This window comes from Hemicordylus capensis, chromosome 2 (assembly GCF_027244095.1).
Source record: "Hemicordylus capensis ecotype Gifberg chromosome 2, rHemCap1.1.pri, whole genome shotgun sequence".
NCBI lineage: Eukaryota > Metazoa > Chordata > Lepidosauria > Squamata > Cordylidae > Hemicordylus > Hemicordylus capensis.
The window spans coordinates 233930815-233956543 of NC_069658.1; the positions used below are offsets into that span (position 1 = coordinate 233930815).

At 46.1% G+C, this 25729-nt stretch overlaps 1 protein-coding gene and 1 pseudogene across 1 annotated transcript; both read right to left on the reverse strand.

The window, feature by feature from the left end:
• Positions 1-6298: 6298 nt before the first annotated feature.
• The window catches only part of LOC128343843 (zinc finger protein 197-like), a 46667-nt pseudogene continuing 27236 nt past the window's right edge, over positions 6299-25729 (reverse strand).
• Positions 12264-20134, reverse strand: LOC128343385 (zinc finger protein with KRAB and SCAN domains 3-like). The gene is made up of 5 exons (XM_053292370.1): positions 17387-20134; positions 16274-16397; positions 15359-15441; positions 14976-15102; positions 12264-13529 (listed from the first exon to the last, which is right to left on the reverse strand). The coding sequence occupies exons 1-5, from the start codon at positions 17798-17800 to the stop codon at positions 13468-13470; spliced, it is 810 nt and encodes a 269-aa protein (XP_053148345.1). The 5' UTR covers positions 17801-20134; the 3' UTR covers positions 12264-13467.

Below are 25729 nucleotides of genomic sequence, written 5' to 3' on the forward strand. Positions count from 1 at the left end.
GACAGTCGCACAGTTGCAAAGAGAAAATAGACACGGTTCCCTACATGGTACAGAACTAACCTATGGAACTCCCTGTCACCCAGTGTAGCCATGGCCAAGAGTAGAGGTGATCTTTCCTGCCCAAGAGTCAGTGTGTGTGCCTTCTCATTTATTTATTTATTTATTTATTTAAAATATTTGTGCCCTGCCCCTCCAGTACACTACTGCTTGGAGGGCAACTCACAACAACAGAATAGATTCAAGGTAGAATAAAAGTAATAGAACTAACCCAATTAAGTAAACAAGTTAAAAGTCAGTCAGGCTAAAACTACAATCAGAATCGAGTTTCAAAATTAAAAGTTAATTTTAAAATTATTTTAGAAAATTGAGAATTATAAAAACTATAAATGGAAAGACCTATCCGATATAACAAAAGATGGAGCATTAACAGGTGTGTGTGTGTGTGTGTGAGAGAGAGAGAGAGAGAGCGAGCAAGAGCAAGAACCTACAACCTCCTCTGCCACCTCCAGCTCCTCATTTAGCCTGCCAGAAACAAATTGTAAGCTTGCTGGAATGCTGAAGAGAGCTACAGTCCCAGCAACCCCACCTTCTTCCGATTTTATTATATTATTATTAAGATTAATAGCATATTTATATCCCACCCCTCCAGTGCACTACTGCTCAGGGGGCTCACAAAAATTAATAAAATAGATACAATAGAAAGAAAAATATTAATAACATTAAACAAGTTAAAAGACCAGGCCAAAACCACATTTAAGATTAGAAATTTTTAAAAGTTTCAAATTAAAATGTATTAATAAAAAGCTAAAAACTTTTTTTAAAAAATGTACCCGGTATAAGCAGCAGATGAAATATTAAAAAGCCTCTATTAAAAGATGTGTTTTAATTGTTTTCTTAAAAAAACACTGAGGGAGGGAACATGGTGAAACTCTTCAGGGAGGGCATTCCAAAGCACCACCAAAAAGGCCCTGTCTCTAGTCCCCCGCCAAGCAGATCTTTGTTAGTGGCAAGGCCCATGAGCAGAGCCTGAGATGATGAGTGAAGGGCCCTGGAAGATGCATGTGTGTGAATGCGGTCCCACAGGTGCCCTGGCCCCAAGCCATGTAGAGCTTTAAAGATCAAGGCCAGAACCTTGAAACTAGCCCAGAAATGGACTGGTAACCAATGAAGCTGCCTCAGGATAGCAATAGCACTTACATTTCTATACCGCTCTATAGCCGGAGCTCTCTAAGCTGTTTACAATGATTTTTAGCATATTGCCCCCAACATTCTGGGTACTCATTTTACCGACCTCGGAAGGATGGAAGGCTGAGTCAACCTTGAGCCCCTGGTCAGGATCAATCTTGCAACCTTCTGGTTACAGGGCAGCAGTTTTACCACTGCGCCACCAGGGGCTCCTTGGGATTCACGAAACGACTGGCACCCACGAACATCCTCGCGTTCTGGATGGTCCGACTTCAAGGGCAGCCCCACATAAAGTGCATTGCAGTAGTCCAATCTGGATGTTACCAACACATGAGTGACTGAGGTCACGTCCAATGGGAGTTGTAGTCCCAAGAAGAGCCGGAGAGGCTCACTTTGGCCAACCCTTTTAAAATATATCTCCTACTTTACTTCACGGAAGATGAAACATCTTCCTTTGAAGGTCAGAAGAGAACGCAGCTACACCTGAGGAACACCTGGCCTTCCTTGGAGGTCAGGGGGAAAGCAGCACTACACCTGAGGTACACTGTGAAGCCCTGTCTGCATCTTTTTTCCATTTCCCATTTTTGTGTTGCAGTCTGTGAACTATGCTTAGGCATCAGCGCTGGAGTGCTTCTGTGTAGGGATAGGCACGGAACCACTGAGGCATGGTCCAGCACTGGGGAGGGGGAGAGTGTGTCTTTCTTCGCTCTTCCCCCTCCAGCGCTGGACTTTCCAAAAATGTTCTTGGGGAGGCAGAGTTTTTCTACTTGCGTGGCACATGTGTGGCGCCAGCTTTTTCTACTTGTTAACTCTTTGAAGACAACGGCGGGGGCAGGGGCGGCAGGGAGGAACGTTACCGGTCCGTGCACCGGTCCTACTTCTGTGAGGAAAAAAACACAAAAAGCAGTCCTATGATCCTGTGTTTGACTGGGACAGTGGCTGGCATACTGTGCAACGGTTACGTTGCATTGCAAGGTAACATTCGCACTGTTGTGCAAGAATGCCGTGGCGCAAGCATTGCACAGAGTTGCACGACAGTAAAGCCACGGGACACGACGGCCATCCTGTCACACAGCTGCATTGGCACCACCTCTGTGCTTGTGCAAGCATTACGTTACAACATGCACAGTATGCCAACCAGTAAGCCTAAGGCTTACGATTATTCAAGTGTGTATAATAGCCGACATGCTGCACAGCACAATTTATTTATTTATTCCATTTATATCCCGCTATTCCTCTGAGGAGCTCTTCCTCTGAGCACATGCTTGTTTTTATCCTCCCAAGCAGCCTGTGAGGTAGGTTAGGCTGAGAGATACATTTATTTTTATTCATTTACTAGTTATTTTAGGCCTGTTAAATTAACGGGCGCTAGGAGAGTTGTTCGCGCCGGGCCCCCCGCCGCCATTCCCCCTCGCGCTGCCGCCAGCCTCCATGCCGCGGCCCATCTCCCCAGCCGGGCAAGGGCCCCCCGCCACCGCTGGTCTCCCCTTTCCGGCTTCCCCCGCCGCCTCCTCACCCCGTCCGTCGGTGGTGGTTTTGGGTGGGGGGGTCCTCTTCCCCCCGCCTGGCTTCGGCAGCGCTGCCAGGCCTTGGCCGCGGCTCTGCCGCCGCCTCGGCCGGCTTCCCCTGCCGCCTCTTCCGCCCGCTGCTGTCTTTACCTTCCCCATAGTCCGTTCTTCGTCCGCTGCTCTCATCATTATGGCCGCCGTGTCTCTGCGGCCGTATCTTCCTCCGTTCCCTCCGCTGCCCTCCCGGTCCCCTTGCAGCCGCCTCTGCCCTCCCGGTCCACCCGCTGCCGACTCTGCTCTCCCCGTAGCCCATTCTTAGGCCGCTGCTGTCCTCAACATGGCCGCCGTGTCTCTGCGGCCGTATCTTTCTCAGACGTTCTGGGCATGCGCTCCGCGCATGCCCAGAACGGCCAAGAAAGACACGGGCAGAGGGACACGGGATCACACTTAAGCCTTTTATTATAGAGGATTCATTCAATTTTTATACTGCCCTTCCAGAAATGCTCAATGGCTGACTGGAGATTTGAGGTCTTCCCAGTCCTAGTCCAGCACACCATGTTGGGGCTGTGGTGAAAGGCAGCCCCAATGCTGCTGGGAATAAGTGGCTGTGCAATCAGTGGTGACGGCCATGGTGACTCCCAGTTGCAACCCCTGCATCCTCAAAACTGGATGGAGGGTTGTGCATGGCAGATGGGCATGTCCTTCTCTTCAAACCTGAAATGGAAAAGTCCTGGAGCTTCCCAAAGTCATCCAGAGGCTCAGTGGCTCCTCCAGTAGGTCCTCCAGTAGGAGAGCTGGCAAAGCCCTTCTTCTTCTTCTTCTTCTTCCTCTCTCTCTCTCTAAGGCAGAACCTGCAGCATCACATGGACTGCATACAGAACTGTGGTCCCCAAGAAGGGGGTGCATCAATGGGAAGGGGGTCCTACTTTCCTGAGCTTCCATCCAAATCCTGGGTGTCTTGACTCACTACATACGTGCACACTGACCATCTATTACTTTCCACCACTAAAGCCAGCCACACAGAGACACACTTCACCTCCTGCCTTGAACTTCCAAGATTTGGGGCAAGGGAGCAGCTGCCTGAATCCAGGAGATGGTGTCCGGCTGGGATGTAGCTGGGAGCACAACCCAGGGTGCCTAGAATCCTGAGCCTTAACACTCACGTGCAGAATCTCCATTTGGGCTTCCTCATCTACGAGCTCAGGCGCATTCTTCTACAAGGCAGGCATGCCCCTTTGGCTGCTGGGTCTTGTGGTAGCAAGCACGAATTGGCCCCTGTGCTAAGCAGGGTCCACCCTGGTTTGCATTTGAATGGGAGACCACATATGTGAGCACTGGAAGATATTCCCATCAGGGGATGGGGTTGCTCTGGGAAAAGCATCTGCATGCTTGCCTGCAGAAGGTTCCAAGGTCCCTCCCTGGCATCTCCAAGATAGAGCTGAGAGAGAGACTCCTGCCTGCAACCATGGAGAAGCCGCTGCCAGTCTGTGTAGACAATACTGAGCTAGATGGACCAATAGTCTTGGGCAGTGTCTTATGTTCCTCAGCTTCCTGCATTTTTCCTGACCCACTTCTCAGCCAAGGATTCTGCTGTCTGGAGTCTTCATCTGCAGAAAAAAGCCCAACTCATACTCTGTAAAGCATAATATGAATTACCACATATGTGTTTTTTTTTTAAAAAAGGAACAACTCCTAAATGATTCAGAGTCTCTGAGGCTGAAGGTTTTCTTCAGGAAGTACCAGCCTGGGTTAAAGACTATTAATAAGCCTACATATCAGCTATTTCAGATATGAGGGGATTCTTCTTGATTGTCCAGCTAGAAATATTGGACCCCAGTGCACTGTGATGCATCCGGCTGCTGACGAATCCAAGATTCCACAACCGGACTGCTGAGTATACCATTCATACCATGCGCTGAACTTGAATTCTTGTTAACATCCAGTTGTAGTCCTCAAATAACCTGCACTGGATTCAACAGACAGTTTCAGTCCTGGAAAGACCGAACAGAGGAAGCTGCCAAGTCAGACATTGGTCCATCTAGCTCAGTATTGTCAACACAGACTGGCAGCGGCTTCTCCAAGGTGACAGACAGGAGTCTCTCAGCCCTATATTGGAGTTGCCAGGGAGGGAACTGGAACCTTCTGCATGTAAACATGCTGGTGCTCTTCCCAGAGCAGTCCCAGCCCTTAAGGGAACATAGGAAACTGCCAAATACTGAGTCAGACCATTGGTCCATCTCACTCAGTATGGTCTTCGCAGACTGGCAGTGGCTTCTCCAAGGTTGCAGGCAGGAATCTCTCTCCGCCCTCTCTTGGAGAAGCCAGGGAGGGAACTTGAAACCTTCTGTTCTGCCCAGAGTGGCTCCATCCCTTGAGGGGAAGATCTTCCAGTGCTCACACATCAAGTCTCCCATTCATATGCAATCAGGGCGGACCCTGCTTAGCTAAGGGGACAAGTCATACTTGCTACCACAAGACAAGCTCTCCTTCCAGGGGAATATCTTACAGTGCTCATACATGTAGTATCCCATCTAAGTGCAAACCAGGTTGGTTCCTGTTTAGCAAAGGGGACAATAATGACTTGACTAGCAAGCCAGAAGATGCTGGTTCTAATCCCCACTGGTATGTTTCCCAGACTATAGGAAACACCTATATCGGGCAGCAGCAGTATAGGAAGATGCTGAAAAACACCATCTCATACTGTGCGGGAGGAGGCAATGGTAAACTCCTCCTGTATTCTACCAAAGACAACTACATGGCTCTGTTATCGCCAGGAGTCAACATCGACTCAATGGCACACGTTACCTTTACCACAAGACCAGCTCTCCTTTGTAGGCCTGAAAAGACTCAATTCCGATTCCCCACACCTCAGCCAAAATTGGTAACAACAGCTGGAGGAATTGCAGACAGCTAGATCAACTCTCCAATTCTTCCCAAGCGTTTAGTGGTTAGAGTGCTGGACTAGGACCGGGGAGACCTGAGTTCAAATCCCCATTCAGCCATGATACTTGCTGGGAGACTCTGGGCCAGTCACTTCTCTCTCAGCCTAACCTACTTCACAGGGTTGTTGTGAGGAGAAACTTAAGTATGTAGTACACCGCTCTGGGCTCCCTGGAGGAAGAGTGGGATATAAAATGTAAATAATAATCATAATAAATAATAATTAAGAGGAACTTTTCATGTGTGCAGCAATGACAGTCAATCAGGAATGCCGGTGTTGGCTTGAGTGTCATGTGGGCCGCTGAAATAACCTTAGTGAAATTTAGCCTGTGTTTACTGCCTATTCACAAAGCTCAAGTTATCTAACCAGTCCCAATTCTCTCTTCTGTCTCCTGACTGGAGGAGGAGGAGGAGGCAGAGGCAGAAGAGGAAGAAGAATAAGAAGAATAAGAAGAATTTGTTTTTACAATAGGAAAATTCTGTAGGCCAATGATCATCACTATTTTTCAGATGTGGGACACTTTTGGCAAAAAGCCTTCAGCATGGGAGCCATTTCTCACTGCCATGCTTTCCCCAGCTGTAGGACGGGGCAGAGGGGAATGACATCTATTGATTTTTTACCTGATGGAGACAACATTGTAGGGAGGACAATGAGATCATCTGCATTCATTTTTCATTCCATCTATTTAATAATGATCACAAAAAGTGGTGCATTACATATGGTCTAGACTAGCAAGTGAGTTCTGCTTATTACAAAGGCTTCAGAACTACAACTCCAATTTCTGACATTTTACAGAATAATGTCTCATGGAAATGACACAGTTTAACAATAACTGTAACTTCTTTTCTTTCTTAAAATATTTTACATTAGCAAGACAGTTTCTTGAATTTGCTACTTAAAAAACACACGCCTCAGTACAGTACCAGGAGAGCCACCTAATGGCGCAGTGGGGAAATGACTTGACTAGCAAGCCAGAGGTTGCTGGTTCGAATCCCTGCTGGTATGTTTCCCAGACTATGGGAAAGACCTATATCGGGCAGTAGCGATATAGGAATATGCTGAAAGGTATCATCTCATACTGTGGGGGAGATGGCAATGGTAAACCCCTCCTGTATTCTACCAAAGTCAACCACAGGGCTCTGTGGTTGCCAGGAGTCGACACCGACTCGTTACCTTTTACAGTACCTGGATAAATGTGGAGCATCTCTTCTGGTGCCAGGCACTCCATCCTCCCCATCCTGATTTGGGCCTCAAAGACCAAGGAAAAGTGTGGGTACAGAGAGGGCAAGTTGGAAGTGAACACAATTTGTGGCATTGCACCAGATCATTACTGACCATGTGGCACGTCTGTTAAGGCATCAGCTTTAGGTTCCAGTTTCCTAGCTTTCTGGATCTTGACAGCTCCACAAAGCTGCAACTGGTATCCTCTAAATACCAGTTGCAGGGGAGCAACAGCAGGAGAGAGGGCATACACATACCTCTTGCCTGTAGGCTTCTCAGAGGCATCTGGTGGGCCACTGTGAAGCAGGATGCTGGACTAGACAGGCCTTGGGCCTGATCCAACAGGGCTGTTCTTATGATGCAGCCTTAACTAGTTGTATACTGGCAGGTTTTTATTTGGACCATGGAATTTACTATAATACAAAGCATTTTGTGGGGAAACTATACAGGTGAAACTCAAAAAATTAGAATATCATGCAAAAGTCCATTAATTTCAGTAATGCAAATTAAAAGGTGAAACTGATATATGAGACAGATGCATTACATGCAAAGCGAGATAAGTCAAGCCTTGATTTGTTATAATTGTGATGATCATGGCATACAGCTCATGAAAACCCCAAATCCACAATCCCAGAAAATTAGATTACTACATGGAACCAAGAAGACAAGGATTGTAGAATAGAACAATATCGGACCTCTGAAAAGTATAAGCATGCATATGTATTCAGTACTTGGTTTGGGCCCCTTTTGCAGCAATTACTGCCTCAATGCGGCATGGCATGGATGCTATCAGCCTGTGGCACTGATGAGGTGTTATGGAAGACCAGGTTGCTTCATTAGCGGCCTTCAGCTCTTCTGCATTGTTTGGTCTCATGTCTCTCATCCTTCTCTTGGCAATGCCCCATAGATTCTCTATGGGGTCAGGTCAGGCGAGTTTGCTGGCCAATCAAGCACAGTATACTGTATACTTTTCAGAGGTCCGAATATATCAGTTTCAGAGGTCTCATATATCAGTTTCACCTTTTAATTTGCATTACTGAAATTAATGGACTTTTGCACGATATTCTAATTTTCCGAGTTTCACCTGTACCTTATGGAGATGCATCAGAAAGAAATCTGGAATCTCTGTACAAAGTGATTGTGGCTGGATTGGGGATGTGCTGAATTTTGGGGTGTGCATTTGCTATATAGGTGGAATTTCGGGAAAGCCCTGTGCCTTCCAGAGATGCATCAGGCAGAAATTCATCAGGGGCATCTCTAGCAAATGATTGGAGAAGCTGCATCTGCCTGGGTGCCACCCTCCCTAGCCCAATGTCAAGCTGAACGACTAAGGCAAAGTGTTCAGGGAGCCTCATTTGTTAACCCAGCCATCATACATGAGACTGTAGAAAGTCCTTATATCTTATGTGGTGTGGAAGTTCAGGCTAGCACCTCAACATGTCATTTCCATGGTTTTTACAGCAGAGGTGAACACTGAAAGCACGATGTATCTGAAACCGAAGTATTTTTGGAATACTGAATGGATATGGTGTCAGAACAAGGCTTCAAAATATAATTGATTACAAAGGGCTTTACATGAAAGATAATTTCAAGGAGCATTAATACTTACACGCTGCAGTCAGGCAAGGTGCTAAAGTGCAATCTGACATCCATCCAAATTTTCCTCTTTTCCTCCCTAAACCTTCTCATACAGATGCAACTTAAAGAAATATGTCAGCATTCCAATTTTGTCTTAATAGAAAACTTGCGGTCACGTATCACCTGCTTGCTGCTGCTTGATTTATTTTTACTACAACAGATATATAATTAACCCTTTCATTTAGACATAAAATCCCTTTCTAATCCTTATGTTTAAGGGGCAAAGTACACTAGATAGCAAACGACATCAGAAAAATAATCAGGCGGGGGGAACAGAACTGGAAATTTTGGGTGCAAAGGTTACAGGTAAGTAGGTCACCAGTTCCTAGGTCAGGAGCAAACCAAGCTACTAAAGGGAAGAAGGGGTGATTTGATTCCCAGTGTCCATGACACTCCATAGCGTCCATGTGAGTCTGGAAAGTTAAGGACTTGCTTCTCTCTGCAGGGAATTATAACCAGAATTGCATTCTGATTATGCATTGGCGAATGGGGAGGGATATGTTTAGGGTTTTTGACACCTAAGGTAGCAAAAGGGTTTCTCTGTCCCCTTCAATAGCCATAAATGAAGAACAAATAAAAGCCCCACACTTGACTTTAACTGGTCTTTCTAACAGATATGTTGTGAGAGTTACAGTTGTGAGAGGAAAGACAACCCATCACCCAAGGGGCTGACAATCTCAGAGTATTTAAATGGTCTCTCCCGTGTATGGATTCTTTTATGTTCATTTAAGTTTGAGCTGGACCTGAAGCTCTTTCCACACACTGAGCAATGATATGGTTTCTCCCCAGTGTGGATTCGGTGATGTTCATTAAGGTGTGATTTCTGAATGAAGCTTTTCCCACACACCAAGCATTGATGTGGTTTCTCCCCTGTGTGGGTTCTCAGGTGGGAAGTAAGGTCTGAGCTCCGGCTGCAGCTCTTCCCACACACTGGACATTGATATGGTTTCTCTCCTGTGTGGATTCTTTGATGGGAAGTACGCTGTGAATTCTCACTGAAGCTCTTTCCACACACTGAGCACTGATATGGTTTCTCTCCTGTGTGGATTCTTTGATGGCAAGTAAGGGTTTTGCTCCGGCTGAAGCTCTTTCCACACACTGAACAGTCATACGGTTTCTCCCCTGTATGGATTCTTAAATGGCAAGTAAGGTCTGAGGTCTTGCCAAAGCTCTTTCCGCAAACTGAGCATTGATATGGCTTCTCCCCTGTGTGGATTCTTTGATGGTAAGTTAGGTCTGAGCTCTTGGTGAAGCACTTCCCACACACTGAGCACTGATATGGTTTCTCTCCTGTGTGGATTCTTTGATGGGAAGTAAGATTTGCATTCTGGCTGAAGCTCTTTCCACATGCCGAGCACTGATATGGTTTCTCCCCTGTGTGGATTCTTTGGTGGTTAATTAGAACTGAGCCCTTACTGAAGCTTTTTCCACACTCTAAGCATTTATATTTCTTTTCATTTTTATGGATTCTTTGAGGTGTGCCAAGGCTTGAGTTGCTGGATAAGCTTTTTGTGCACTGTTGGTATTTATTCCTTCTGTTTCCTTTGCAATCTTTTATTTGGACTGGAATTTCATAAAAGGCAGAGCATTCAGAAGGAGCAGATTCCTTCATCCACAAATAGTTTGCTTCTGTTTCCCTTCTCTGCTGTTCAGCCTCTTTCTCGTTCTCCCTGTCATCACCTGGATGAACAAATTAATCACCGTAAACAAACAAACAAACAAACCTTTATTTGTTAGCCTCCCCATAACAACACAATGTTAAAACATGTGATTAAAACACACAATACATTAAATCATAACAGACCAAGAAAGGGGGAACGGGAAGAAAACACAAAAACAATTGTAAAAATCAGTTAAAATCATATCAAAAAGCCTCCTGATACAGGAGTGTGAAGGAATGAAACCTTAACCTCCTCTCTGTGTTACAGATTTCTATATTGCATATAATTGCTTATTCCTGTTTAAAAGCAGTGCAGGGGTCAAAAGTCCACAGCTTCTGATCTACAGTTGGTTTGGGAGGGGAAAGAGTTTTACTGGTTAACCTTTGGAGGGAAGAGAAGGTTTTATTTGATTGGGTATGTTTCAAAATAATGGAGGGAACTGGAGTTGTCCTGATTTGTTTGTTTAAAAAAATTGGAAAGGGGGAGAAAGAGAATAAAAGGAGGCTTGCCTGCAGCAGAGGGATAGTTCAAGAAAATTGGTGTTGGGAGTCTTGGAGAACCAGGAGAGCAGAGCTGAGAAGAGCTGCTGAAATTAAGAGCTGAGAAATCACTGGGAGAGTTAAGCTGAAAATTCTCTTGAGAGCTGAATCACCCTCAAAGCAGCTTAATTAACAGTCTGGAATGGAATCTCCAGTACTGGAAAGGAAGAGCCAGACCTGAAGCTGAACAAGGGAAAGAGCTAGGTTCTCTGCAGAAACTGATTAGAGATTATTGTAAGAAAACTCCTGGCAAGAACTCTGGGTTAAGGCACAATATTAGGTTCAGGTTAGATTGGATGCATTTTTCTCCTATTTTATTTGTTCCTTTATGCTCATATGGCTGCTGTTTCTTTGTACGAAATTTTCCAAAAGAACTACTGTTTTGAATTGTTGAAAGAAAAATTCCTTTTTGAATTTAAACATCTGTATCTTCTGTCTGTTATCCCCACCCTTTCCACACTAGCTAACTTTGACGCTTTTCCACATTACCTAGAGAGGATAGCTGGTCTTGTGGTAGCAAGCATGACTTGTCCTCTTAGCTAAGCAGGGTCCACCCTGGTTGCATATGAATGGGAGACTAGAAGTGTGCGAGCACTGGAAGATATTCCCCTAAGGGGATGGAGCCGCTCTGGGAAGAGCAACTAGGTTCCAAGTTCCCTCCCTGGCATCTTCAAGATAGGGCTGAGAGAGCTTCCTGCCTGCAACCTTGGAGAAGTTGCTGCCAGTCTGTGAAGACAACACTGAGCTAGACAGACCAGTGGTCAAAACTCAGTATATGGCAGCTTCCTATGTTCCTATCATTGAATGAAACAAAGGTTTGGAAGGCCTTCCAGTAGACTCAGTCAGAGAAAATATAGATGTCAACTTGGTGGCAGCGGTGAAGCATAAAATCGTGGGACTGGTTGAGACCGGGCCATGACAGAGAAATGGAGCTTCAGATTGCAGAAGAACCCCAATTTACTGCTCTTTGAATAACAGAATAGAAAAAGCTTCATGGGGAAGCTGATTCTGGCATATACCCTGCCACCCCATCACATATTACGTAAAGGTAAAGTGTGCCGTTGAGTTGGTGTCAACTCCAGGCTACCACAGAGCCCCGTGATTGTCTTTGGTAGTATACAGGAGGGGTTTACCATTGCCATCTCCTGCCCCGCATAGTATAAAATGATGCCTTTCAGCATCTTCCTATATTGCTGCCTCCTGATATAGGTGTTTCCTATAGTCTAGGAAACATACCAGCGGGGATTCGAACCAGCAACCTCTGGCTTGCTAGTTAAGTCATCTTCCCGCTGAGCCATTAGGTAGCCCCTCTTATAATGGCCTCTCACTGGCAGCATGGGTGTGTGTGTGTGTGTGTGTCTCATGTGACTGAGTCTTAGATGCTCTGTAAGCATAAAGACCTAAATTCAATCTCATGAGGGAGGACCTCAAATAACAAGAATGGCAAGACTTTTGCCCCAGGGAAGGTCACAGCCCATCAGAGTAGACAAGAGTGGAAAAGGTGGACCGATCGGAGCTTCAAATGCTGGTAAGTTGTATAAAACCTGGTATTACAAACACACACACACACACACACACACCACTCTTAGGGTTTGGACACAAATGATCCATTTCTATAACCTCCAGAGTCTCTACTGGATATTCCCAGCCTGTTTCTCCTGACATAACTCTCACATATCGGAGCGTCAGGAACGGAGGGTGGGGGAAGGCTGCGAAACCTTACCTTCCCAGCAGACGATCCTTCTAATGTGGCTGGGAGTGCATACCTTGCTCTCTGACAAGCAGCACTGCACTGGGCAGTGCAGAGCCCCGGAGGCCGGGATGGCCTCTATTATTATAAATATTAGAATATATTAGAATATGGACATCAGGTACAGCTTGACATATTCCAGCTTGGCATCTGGGAAAGAAGAGCCTGGAACCTTATCTCCTACGTCTTTGGATGGTGCCAGTAAAATATAAGGAAGAGGAGGAAATAGTGGAGGGAAGGGTGGTGATGGCCACTTGCTTGGATGGCTTTAAAAGGGGCTTAGACAAATTCACGCAGGACAGGTCTATCAGTGCCTATCAGTCTGATGGCTATAGGCCGCCTGCAGCCTCAGAGGTAAGATGCCTTTAAATACCAATTGCAGGGGAGCAACAGAGGGAGAGAGGGCATGCCCTCGCCTCTTGCCTGTGGGCTTCTCAGAGGCATCTGGTGGGCCACGGTGGGAAACGGGATTCTGGACTAGTTAAGCTTTGGGCCAGATCCAGCAGGGCTGTTCTTATGTTCTTAAGGGGCTTTTGGCAGTTCCAAGAAGGCTGCACACATACACCAACGGACATACTCTTTCCTCACTACCACCATCACCATTCACCACAGGAAGTTTTAATAATTATTCCAGCAAACAGGTTAAAACCCCTGCAGAAATCCCCTTCCTGGTGAGCTAGGGACTTCTTAAGAGTTTGGACTAAATGAAAGATGAAAGTGAGAAAACAGGACCTGCAGAAATTCTTGAAGGGGCAAACTAATTTTATTTTTCACATTAATAATATACCTTCTCTGTTTGCTTTTAGGAAGACCCTCAAGATGCACCTGTTTTCTCAGGTTTTTAACAGAAATTAATTTTAAACTGTTTAATTCAAATTTTATCTTACGAGCGCTTTACTTTATATTGTGAAATTTTAACTACTTTTGTTTTATATTATTTTAAATGTTGTACACCACCTAGAGATGTACATATCAGGCGGTATACAAATATGATAAATAAATAAAATAAATATACCACCCAAACTCACACATCTCCAGGAGCTTCCCCCTGGGGGAAATTTCCCACCCATGTGCCAGTATCAGACCCTGAGGAGGCAAAGCAAGGGATAGCTCTCACGATTCAAAGTTCACAAGATTCAACTGCTTGCTGAACTGTTTTATTTTAGGGGTGTCCCGAATCATTTCAGCGGGGGTGGGGAGCGGTACCTTTAAGCATGAGTAAAGCAGGTCCTTACCTGCTGCCCTGTCGCTTTCCTGGGCACCGTGCTGTGCCACTCAGAAGTCCACGTGGGGCTGCCATGTGGCCAAAGCCATGTGCAGCCTGCTGGGTGCAGCCCCACATGGACTTCTGAGTAGCACAGCACTGCACCCAGAAAAGAGACAGGGAGGCAGAGGAGCAGGTAAGGACCTGCTTGAAGATTGTGCCATCGAGTCGGTGTCGACTCCTAGCGATCACATTCTATGTGATTTTCATAGTAGAATACAGGTTAACCATTGCTGCCTCCTGCACAGTATGAGATGATGCCTTTCAGCACCTCCCTATATCGCTGCTGCCCAACATAGGTGACTACAAATCTGCTGCTCTATTGCTCCCTGTATTCTGATACCAGAAAAGAACTCATATTCCCTCTCTTGGAGCATTTTCCAGGAAGAGCTGACCCCTTTTATTTGAATTTTTGTCTTGAGGATCTAGACAATGAAATTACCAAGGTGGCGGTGAAATTCTTTTATGTTGCTATTAGACTAAGATCCTGTTTAAGATCTAAATTTTAGGAGCTACTGTTCATTATTATGTACCATACTACTGCTGGTATATTCTGTTTTTAATTTTCTTTTAATTCTTGTATGTTTTCTGTATGGCCTACGGCCGCAATAAATTGATTGATTGATTGACTACAAATGTATTCACTAAGCACAGTCTGGGAAGCACATTGGCGGGGATTTGAACTAACAGCCGCTTACACTCTAGGCAAGCCGCTTAGGAACATAGGAAGCTGCCAAATACTGAGTCAGACCATTGGTCTATCTAGTTCAGTATGGTCTTCACAGACTGGCAGCGGCTTCTCCAAGGTTGCAGGCAGGCAGGAATCAGTCTCTGCCCTATCTTGGAGAAGCCGCCAGGGAGGGAACTTGAAACCTTCTGCTCTTCCCAGAGCAGCTCCACCACCTGAGGGGAATATCTTACAGTGCTCACACATCAAGTCTCTCATTAATATGCAACCAAGGTGGACCCTGCTTAGCTAAGGGGACAAGTCATGCTTGCTACCACAAGACCAGCTCTCCTTCCCCGCTGCGCCACCACAGCTGCTTTACTCATGCTTAAAAGTACCTTTCCCCGCCCCGCTGAAATGATTTGGTGTGTCCCTACTGGATGCACCGAATCGATTCATGCACATTCTTATTCTCTTTAGAGTTTGGGACATGGCCTTGTGGATCCAAGAAACATAGAGGAACCACCAGGGTCCTCAATGGTGGCCCTCCAGTTCACTGATGCAGACCAAGAAAAGAAGCAAAGGAAAGGAAGAGCCTTACCCAGAGAGACCAGATGCCCACAGTTTTCCTCCATGACTTCTCTGTGTAGATTCCTTTGGCCTGGATCCAGCAGAGCCCACTCCTCTTCTGTAAAATTCACAGCCACATCCTCAAAGGTTACCGCACCCTGAAAAGGAGGAGGCAACATTTTCGCCTTTGAGCTAATGCAGCAACCCAAGACGGGAGTAAAGATGAGGGACTGGGAGCCCTCCTGCAAGGCCCAAAGCTTTCTGCGACCACTTTCAAAAGTATCTGATGGGTAGTTTTGACAGCCTCAATCAAGAGAGAGAGAAAATTAGATTCTTCCAGGCCCAGGGAAAGGCAAAGGGCACAGAGGCATTCAGGGTGTAGCCACCTCTTCTCCTGCATGATCCCTCCCCTACCTGGTCCAGTTGCACAAAGGCTGTCTCTGCTCTGCCACAAACAGGAGAAGGCCTGCAATGAGAAGCCAGTGTGACCTCACCACCTGTAAAGGAGACCACAAAGGAAGAAAATTGATTGCTGCCTGGCCCAACTCAATGGGCCTGTCCTAACCTCTGCATTATAAATATTTCCAACCCTGCCTTTCAGTCAAATACCCACAAGATGGCCAACACCACATTTTAACCATATCTGAGAATCCATTCCTAAGTTATCCCCATTAGATGGCAAAATACGTAACACATATTCAATCAGACAGTGTTGAAAATGAAAATTAGACAGTATTAGAAGCCAGTGAAAATAGAAGCATCTTAGAAGAGACCCCAGCTAACTTGGCAAAGAGGCACCTTTTTAACATGGTGATTATCTTTATTTCGCAGGGGGAGAGTAACTGGCTCTATCCACCCCCAGCACAGTACCTCCAGTGACTGTTGCTGGTGTCTATCTTATGTTTCTTTTAGATTGTGAGCCCTTTGGGGACAGGGATCCATCTTATTTGTTATTTCTCTGTGTAAACTGCCCCGAGCCATTTTTGGAAGGGCAGTACAGAAATCAAATCAAATCAAATCAAAATCAATAATCTTCAGCTACTGCTGCTTCAGCGTGTGTGTGTGTGTGCGCGCGCACACACACACACACACACACACACAGAGTTTCAATGAATGTAAGAGGAGCCACTGGATTTCAAGTATAGTATATCCAAGAGAAAGAGACCAGGTTAAAAATATGCTCTGTTAATACTTCTGGATGAATTCCTTTGACCAGACAAGCTGCTGTGCTTGTATCATCCAAGGAAGAAAGGAGGGGAAGTGACCAGCAGGGTGTCTCTTGTGGCGGGGGGACTTTTCAGCTGCAGGTGGACCAGTGCACTCCCTTACCCAGTGAGGTGGCACCTCCTTCATTCTCTTGCACAATCCACCTGAATGGTGGACTCTCTCCGGAGTCCAATGGAGCCTTGTCGGCCTCAAAGAAATCAGTGTCCATTTTTGACAGCCTCTGGCCCTGAAAGGATGGAGTAGAAACCAGAGAGGAAATGGAGAGAGAGATAAGGAAATCGCTTACACCTGGGGCTGCGTCCTCCCATATCAACCCACCCATGCACTCCGACCTTCCTTAAGGATGCTGCTCCCTGGGATAAGGAGCCTTCTCAGCAGTGGTTCTGAGATGGTGGACTCCAGTCCTAGAGAGGTCCTCGCTGCTCCATCACTTTTGGCTTTCAAACACAGCTTTTGTTTCAGAGGACTTTGGGAGGTTCAAATGTTGACAATTCTGGTAGATGATGGTGTTAGGTGTGTGTAAATTAGCTGCGGCTGCTGTGAGAGCTGGTCTTGTGGCAGCAAGCATTAATTGCCCCTTTTGCTGAGCAGGGTGCTCCCTGGTTTGAATTTGAAAGGGAGATTCTATGTGTGAGCACTGCAAGGTATTCCCCTTTGGGCATGGGGCTGCTTTGGGAAGAGCATCTGCAGGCTTGCATGCAAAAGGTTCCAAGTTCCCGCCCTAGCATCTCGAAGATAGGGCTGAGAGAGACTCCTGCCTGCAACCTTGGAGAAGTCACTCTCAAAATGGGTAGATTGTGAGCCCTTTGGGAACAGGGATCCATCTTCTTTATTTATTATTTCTCTATGTAAACCGCTTTGGAAACTTTTGTTGAAATGCGGTATATAAATATTTGTTGTTGTTGTCGAGGACAATACTGAGCTAGATGGACCCCAGGTCTGACTCGGTATAAGGCAGCTCCATATGTTCCTATGATTTTGTCTTCATCAATTTCCACTAATTTTAAAGCTGTTCTAATATATCGTGTTAACTACTCTATAGGTTTTTAAACAAAAGGGGGAATAGCAATATTTCAAAATCATAATCAAGTTAAGGTGCAGCCAAAAGAAAGGCGTTGAGACAACACTTCCTGGAATGGAACTGGGCATTTTAGAATAGTCTCATTCACATTTTCAGCCCCTTGGTACTCCCAAGATGAAAAGAGATGCTCTCACCTGCTGCTCTTCCTCCTGCTTCTCCTCTGCCTGGCTTAGGAGGAATCCTTCTGCCAGGGCTACTGCCTGCGAACTGGTCTCCGCTCCACATTCTCTCACCCAGCTCTCCATCTCCGGGGGCAGGATGGTCAGGAACTGCTCCAGGATCACCAGGTCCAGCATCTGAGCTTTGGTGTGCCTTTCTGGCTTCAGCCACTGATGGCAAAAGCTGTGGAGTCGGCTGCAAATCTCTCGGGGGCCCTCGGCTTCCAGGTAGAAAAGCTGCCTGCAGCAACGGTGCTTTGCAGCTGGGCTAGTGGTGTCCTCACCCAGTATCTTCTGCTCAGTTCCTTCTGCCCAGTTCCCACTCCTCCCAAGCTGAATGGCAAAGGGGCCTTTTCCTGCATCAGGGTCAGCTAAGTGTTCATCTTCCATCTTTGCTCTGTACTCCAAAATAGCTTATAGGTCTACGGGAATATTTTCTTGCTCTTTCACAAATGTGTCTTTTAAAGCAAGGACTGCCCAGGCAGGTGGGGCTATAAAGTCCTGCAAAGTCAAAACATTACTCTGTCTGCAGTGTTAAATTCTTGCAACTGACAGGTGTTTTAGAAGCAGAACTGGGTGGTTCCAGCTAGGGACCTAGGAAGGGTATCTCACTTTTTATTTCCAGTCCACCAGCACCCCACCACCTGCTACAATAGAACTAACCCTCTATCTTGGTAAACACCTTCGACACTGAGCAAGGCTGGAGCAGACACAAGCATTTGAGGCCAGGAGATAAGGAAGTTGCCATTTGGACCAAAATACCAGAGTCATAACACGAACTGCTGCAAACACCTTGAATACTTCATTCCTAAATAAATCACTATGCATTTTGGAGTGAGCAGGGTCCCAGGATACAAGGCCTGTCCCGAGAGACTGAGAACTATGCCTTAAAATGCAATCAAGACAAGCTTGATGTGGCATAATAAAACCCTTCTGGTGTCATAGCTCTACGCAGAAGAACCCACCCCCCAATGAATTATGTTCTCCTTCCTTCTTGTATCTTCTCAGCTTAGACTTGGATGTCAGATGTTTTCCTAGTGCCTCTGGGCCCACGGTAAAAGACATAGCCTTGGGTTTTATTTACTTATTTAAATTTATATCTCGCTCCTTCTCCAAGGAGCCCAGAGGTGTACCGGGTTAGGTTTATCCTCACAACAACCCTGTGGGTTAGGTTGAGAGATAACTGACTGGCTCAGAGTCATTCAGTGAGTTTCGTGGCTGAATCGGAATTTGAACTCTGGTCTCCCCAGTCTTAGTTCAACACTCTAACCACTTTTATTCTCTTTGCCTTCCACTTTTGCAAAACCATTGTGGACTGGATGCTTGGATCTCCCTGATGAGATGCATTCTTGGATTCGTTCACCAAACAGCAGATTAAAAGCCAGGAGAGAAAGTTGCCCTTTACACACTCCCTCTCCCTTTCTATTTCCCCCCATCCCTATGCTCTCTTTGGATATTCACTAGACTCTCCAAGCCCCCATCAACTGCTTTCCCTCCCTCCCCATTCTCTCTCTGGGAGTTGCCTGCATCCACATATATTCCTACGGTTGCCAAATTGTGCTTGTACCGAAATAACCTTACATAGGAACATAGGAAGCTGGTCTATCTAGCTCAGTATTGTCTTCACAGACTGGCAGCTGCTTCTCCAAGGTTGCAGGCAGGAATCTCTCTCAGCCTTATCTTGGCCTGATTTGGAAAAACAGACTTGGGAAGAACTAACCTCGGGTTTGAGCGATAGAACCTCCTTTCGAGGTCCCAGAAAGAAACCTTCAAGGAAACGGGACGGAACGGGTGCGCCCATACTAGGGAATTGGGACATTCCCCTTCTCGTAATCAGGTTAGTAAACCTGTATGTCATTTATGCAATGCTCGTGCATAGGAATAGGGAGGGAAGATGCGACCAAGAGGTTCACGCAGATGAGACAGTAAATCTCTTCTGGAAAAGTTTGTATGGTTATGTGCAAAAAGACAAGAGTATCTCTTCTAAACAGCAATGGGACAAATTGTGGAAATGGACGTCGGACGTAACCCCCCCGATTACCTGATGTGCCTTGTAATCCCCCACCCCCTAGTTACAGTACTACCTGCATATACTTCATAACTTGTGTGTTTCCAAATCCTTGTGTGTAAATCTTTGTAGATATATCATGTACAAACAACCACTTTGTATATAATTGTGCTTTGGCAACGTACTGTATGCTTTGGCAGTTTGTTGGTTCAATAAAAAAATCTTGTCCTATTAAAAAAAATTAAAATCTTGTCATATCTTGGGGATGCTGCCAGGGAGGGAACTTGAAACCTTCTGCTCTTCCCAGAGCTGCTCCATCCCCTGAGGGGAATATCTTGCAGTCCTCACACTTCTAGTCTCCCATTCATAGGCAACCAGGGTGGACCCTGCTTAGCTAAGGGGACAAGTCATGCTTGCTACCACAAGACCAGCTCTCCTCTTGGTCTTCTACACTTCTTGTCATCCATGCTGTCCTTTGGTTACTCTAGTACGCTACCCTTTCTGCTGTAGACTGAAATCCGCTTTATTCATCACAGTGCTCACATTATTCACTCTATCAGCAGAACAGCAGCTTTTCTCACTGCCAGTGCCTGAAAAGCAGGGTAGCTGCACATGCTATTTCCCCCAGTGTCAAAGGACAGTGGAGAGCAGATGTGTGTAAAACACACAGGTCCGAGGAAACATGGCAACCCATCACCAGCCCTGCCTCCTTCCCCCCCACCCTGCCCCATTCATTGTTTGGCATCTCCACCTGAGCACTCAGAACACCCCCTTCCCACTTACCTCCCAGGCACCCCCTTGCTGCACCCCACATGGCATGCCCTTAGCCTCCTCCGGACCCCAGACAGCTGGGGGAAACCAAAGCCATCCTCTCCCAAGGGCTGGGGGCTGCACAGGGAGGGGCTGTCCCAGTGCACAGTCTGGCAAAGGCCCCCTCCTGAAGGTGGAGCCCCCCTCCCACCTCACTTGACCTCTTAGACGGAATCTGCCCGGAACCAAGAAAAGCCCCCCTCCCTGTTCCCTGCCTTGCCCCTGTCTTTGCATTTCAGGACCATCTTGCTCAGATCCTGCATCTGCCTTTCTTCAGGTCTCAGAAGCTGCATAAGGCGACTGGGTGGCGGATGAGACACCAGCTCCGGCGCGGGGCGCGGGTGGTGGTGGTGGGGTCAGACCAGAGGCTAAAAGGCGTCTCCTGACTCTGGAGCGCGCGCCCCTCCCTGGCTTGCACTGCCTTCTCTGGGGCTCCCCCCCCCCCCCTTATTGCACTTGGTACTCACCAGGTCCCAAGACGAGGCTGATGCTGCAGGCAGGGAACTGAAAGGCTCCTCGCGAAGGGTGGCGATGGGGGGGGTGGGTTGAGGCCACTCTCCCAGAGCACAGCCCCTCCCAGGCCTCTCTAGGAATGGCTTGCTCCGCAGCCACTCACTCGCTTTAACCCTCTCTGTGCCTCTCTCCTCCATGCTCCTCGTCCCTCCGCGGCAGGCAGCTCAGTGCGGGCTTCGAGGCTTCTGCCCAGGCGGGCTTCCTCGCTGTGTGTCTTTGCTCCCGACGCTCTCCCCAGCAGCGACCCTGGGAAACGGAGGTTTTTCTCCTCAGAGGAGCCCCCCCCCCCCCGCAGAAGGGGAGCAGCTGCCCGCAAAAGTTTAAGGCGCCGCCTGTGCAAATTCAGATCGACCCGAGTTCCTCCCCGATTACACCGGAATAACAGTAAGAATCCCCAAATCCGGAGCAAGACAGAGCTGGGGTGGGCGCGCGGGCAAATTAATCATCGCTCCTGCTGCTACAGCAGTAGCAACTGGCTCCCGTGCTTGCTGGTCCATCGCTGCCAAACGCATCTCATCTGGTTTCAAGCTCTCAGATGAGTCGCTGCTGCTCGTCCGTGGGACAAGCCAAAAGCTCTTCATCATAGGTCCTGCCGTTGCTGCAGGAGAGTCATCATACCTGGGGGTTGTGCAGGCCTGTTCTAAATCCTTAAGTGTCCTAGAAGGTGAAGGAAAGAGCCTGAGTGAAATGTTACATGCGAGATAGCATTTTCATGCCACCCAAGCAACTCGAAAAGGGAGAAATGAATTTTCCATTCCATTCGATGCTCACAACCCTCCAAGTCAGGTGAAGCGGAAAGATGCAGGGGGCCTCACGGTCCCTCCTCTATTTTATTTATTTAGAATATTTCTATACCGCCCAAAACTTGCATCTCTGGGCAGTTTACAATTAAAATCCTTTAAAAGATTAAAAACATATAAAACCCAGTATTAAAATTATTTAAAACTATAAATCTGATGAAAAGCCTAGGTGAATAAAGGTGTCTTCAGTGGCTTTTTAAAAATTCCCAGAGATTGAGGGGGGAGAAGAGGTTCCTAGCTGTGTCAAATGTAAACCTGCCCCTCCCCCATCTTGGTTCCAGCATTCTACACACTACAAAAGATGGACAGCCTGTCTTGCAGTAAGAATGGTTCCCTTTGCTAAGCAGGGCTTGCCTGGTTTGCATTTAGATGGGTGACTATATGTGAGCACTGTCAACTGCAAGATATTCCCCTTTGGGCGTGGAGCCACAGAACATCTGCTTGCATGCAGAAGGTCCCAGGTTCAAACCCTGGCATCTCCACGTAGGGCTTGCAAAGACTAACCCCTGCAAACTAAGCAAAAGGGCACCTTTTAAAAGTGGGGATTCTTTTATATTTAGCAGGGGGAGAGCAACTGGCCCAATCCATCCCCAGCACAGCATCCCTCCAGTGGCTGTTGCTGGTGTCTCTCTTATGTTTCTTGTTTAGATTGTGAGCCCTTTGGGGACAGGGAGCCATTTTCTTTATTGATTTATATCAATGTAAACCACTTTGGGAACTTGTGTTGCTAAGCAGTTCATAAATATTCATCATATTCGTATTCTGGCCTGAAACCTTGGAAATATGCTGCCAGTCAGTATAGACCAGGAATGCACAACTCATATTCCCCAAGGGTCAGAACCAACTATGACTTGGTGTGTAGAAGCTGAGGTCAATTTTCAGTGATTACATTAAAATTAAATATTCATGTTGCTAGGAGATATTTCTACTTGAGGGCCAGGAAAAAAGTCCCCATGGTCTGGATCCAGATTATGTTGTGTAGGCCTGGCATAGACCATATACCAAGCCTATAGATGAACCAATGTTCAATATACCGAGCCTTTAGCTGAACTCACCTTAAGTGGCACAGTGGGGAAATGCTTGACTAACAAGCAGAAGGTTGCCGGTTCGAATCCCCGCTGGTACTATATCGGGCAGCAGCGATATGGGAAGATGCTGAAAGGCATCATCTCATACTGTGTGGGAGGAGGCAATGGTAAACCCCTCCTGTATTCTGCCAAAGAAAACCACAGGGCTTTGTGGGCACCCGGAATCAAAATCAAATTGATGGCACACTTTACCTTTATAGATGAACAAATGGTCTGACTATATAAGCCAGCTTCCGGTTTTCCTACAGCACAATCTCAGTGGCCTCTAGATCCCAATCAGGTCTATCTCAGCACATTGCAGCAGCTGCTCTTGCTGTAGGTTGCTTCTAATGAGAAGACTTTTCACACCTCAGTATTCCGATTACAGGGTGTGCAAAGTTTGAATGCTAGAGAATACATCTCTAGGTGGATTTGTGTGCAGTAGGTTATTGTATTGAGAAATAAAAATACATAAGAATTTGAGAGAAAAGGCTTCTACAAAAATTTTAGTTTAATAATCTAGCTTCTAGTAAAGTATATTTATATAGACATAGCACATAGATAAAGCAAGGCATCAGAATGGAATTGATTGCAAAGGGCATTGCATGAAAAACAATTTCAAGGACTTATAAGTTGCAAGAGAGGTACTAAAAAGTAACCTGATATCCGTGTGAATCTTTTCCCTTTTAAATCCTAAAATCCCTCATGACTATTCAGAAATCGTAATTTAAAGAAATACATCAGCCTTCCAATCCTAACAGAAAATCACTGTCATGTATAACTTATTTGATGCTGCTTCTTGTTTTTGTAGCTCAGATATATTACTAACCCTTTCATGCAGATATTTATTCCTTATCCAAACCTATATGTTAAAAGGGACAAAGAACACTAGGCATTGAACTACATCAGAAAAGCATCCTGAAAAACACACACATGAAGTTTATCATGAAAAGGTTAAGGTCATCTTTTTCCAGACCAGGACTGAATCAAATTACTGAAAGAATGACTTTATTCTCAATATTCATAACAATCTGTTGCATCCATGCCATTGACCGAAGAGTCCCTCTACTTGATTGATTGATTAAGTTCCATCAAGTCGGTGTCGACTCTTAGTGACCACATAGATAGATTCTCTCCCGGATGATCTGTCTTCAACTTGGCCTTTAAGGTCTCTCAGTGGTGCATTCATTGTTGTTGTAATCAAGTCTATCCACCTTGCTCCTGGTCATCCTCTTCTTCTCTTTCCTTCAGCTTTCCCCAGCATTATGGACTTCTCAAGGGAGCTGGGTCTTCGTATAATGTGTCCGAAGTAGGATAGTTTGAGCCTGGTCATTTGTGCCTTGAGTGGAAATTATGGATTGATTTGTTCTGTGATCCATTTGTTTGTTTTCCTAGCTGTCCATCGTATCGTCAAAAGTCTTCTCCAGCACCAAAGTTCAAAAGCATCAATGCTTATGAGTCTCTACTTATGAGTCTGCAAAGTCAGGGACTTGCTTATCCTTCCAGAGAAATATAACCACCCGTGCATTCTGGTTATGCATTGGCAGATGGTGAAAGACATGTTTATAAAGAGAAAATGTCCACTAAGTCAAACCAAGGGCTTGTCCATCCCTTTTCTACAGCCATGACAGATATAAGTCCCACACATGACTTGGAATGCTCTCCCAGGTAGATTTCCTACATTCATTTATAGGTAGGAAGGACCTTTATTGTTGTAAGAGAATGGACAATCCACTGCCCAAGGGGCTGACTGTCTCCAAGTATCTATATGTACTCTTCTGTGTGTGGATCCTTTCATGTTGACTTAAGCTTGAACTGGACCTGAAGCTCTTTCCACACACTGCACATGGATATGGTTTCTCCCCTGTGTGGATTCTTTGATGGTAACTAAGGGCAGAACTCTGGCAGAAGCACTTTCCACACACCGAACACTTATACGGTTTCTCCCCTGTGTGGATTCTTTGATGGCAAGTAAGCACTGAGGTCTGACTGAAACATTTCCCACACACCAAGCACTGATATGGTTTCTCCCCTGAGTGCATTCTTTGATGGTAAATAAGGTATGAGGCATGGCCGAAGGTCTTTTGACACACTGAACACTGATACGGTTTCTCTCCTGTGTGAATTCTTTTATGGGATGTAAGGTTTGAGTTCTGGCTGAAGCTTTTTCCACACACTGAGCACTGATATGGTTTCTCCCCTGTGTGAATTCTTAGATGGTAACGAAGATATTTTTTCTCACTGAAGCTCTTTCCACATAATGAGCATTGATATCGTTTCCGCCCTGTGTGAATTTTTTGATGGGAAGTAAGGTATTTGTTCTTGCTGAAGCTTTTTCCACACACCGAGCACTGATATGGTGTTGTCCCTGTGTGGATGCTTTGATAGGAAGTAAGATTTGAGGTCTGGTTGAAGCTCTTTCCATACTCCAAGCACCGATATGGTTTCTCCCCTGTGTGGGTTTTTTGATGGGAAATAAGATACGAGTTCTTGCTGAAGCTTTTTCCACACACCGAGCATTGGTATGGTGTCACACCTGTGTGGACTCTTTGATGACGAGTAAGGTTTGAGTTCCGGCTGAAGCTTTTCCCACACACCGAGCACAGATAGGGTTTCTCCCCTGTGTGGATTCTTTGATGGCAAGTAAGGTCCGAGGTCTTGCGGAAGTTCTTTCCACACTCTGAGCATTCATATTTTTTCTCACCTATATTCACTCTGTGATGTATGTTAAGGCTTGATTTACTGGTTAAGTCGTTTGCATATTGAGGGTATTCATTTTTTCCTTTTCCTTTGCCATCCACTCTTTGGACTGGAATCTCATGGAATTCAGAGCACTCAGGAGCAGCAGATTTCTTCACCCACAGATATTTTGCTTCCGTTTTCCTTCTCTGCGGTTCTCCCTCTTTCTCACTCTCCCCTTCTTTACCTGCAGTAATAAAGCAAGTCTGCCAATGAGGGAGAAATAGGGCTTCAGGTGACAGAATAAACTAAGTCTGCTAAATTTTGAATAAAAGAAAACAAAACTCTTCAGGGAAAGCAGACCCGGCCATGTATTAAGCAGCTCCTGTTAATGGCCTCTAACTAGCAGCAGGGTGTAGGAGATATTGCGTAATTGATTTTT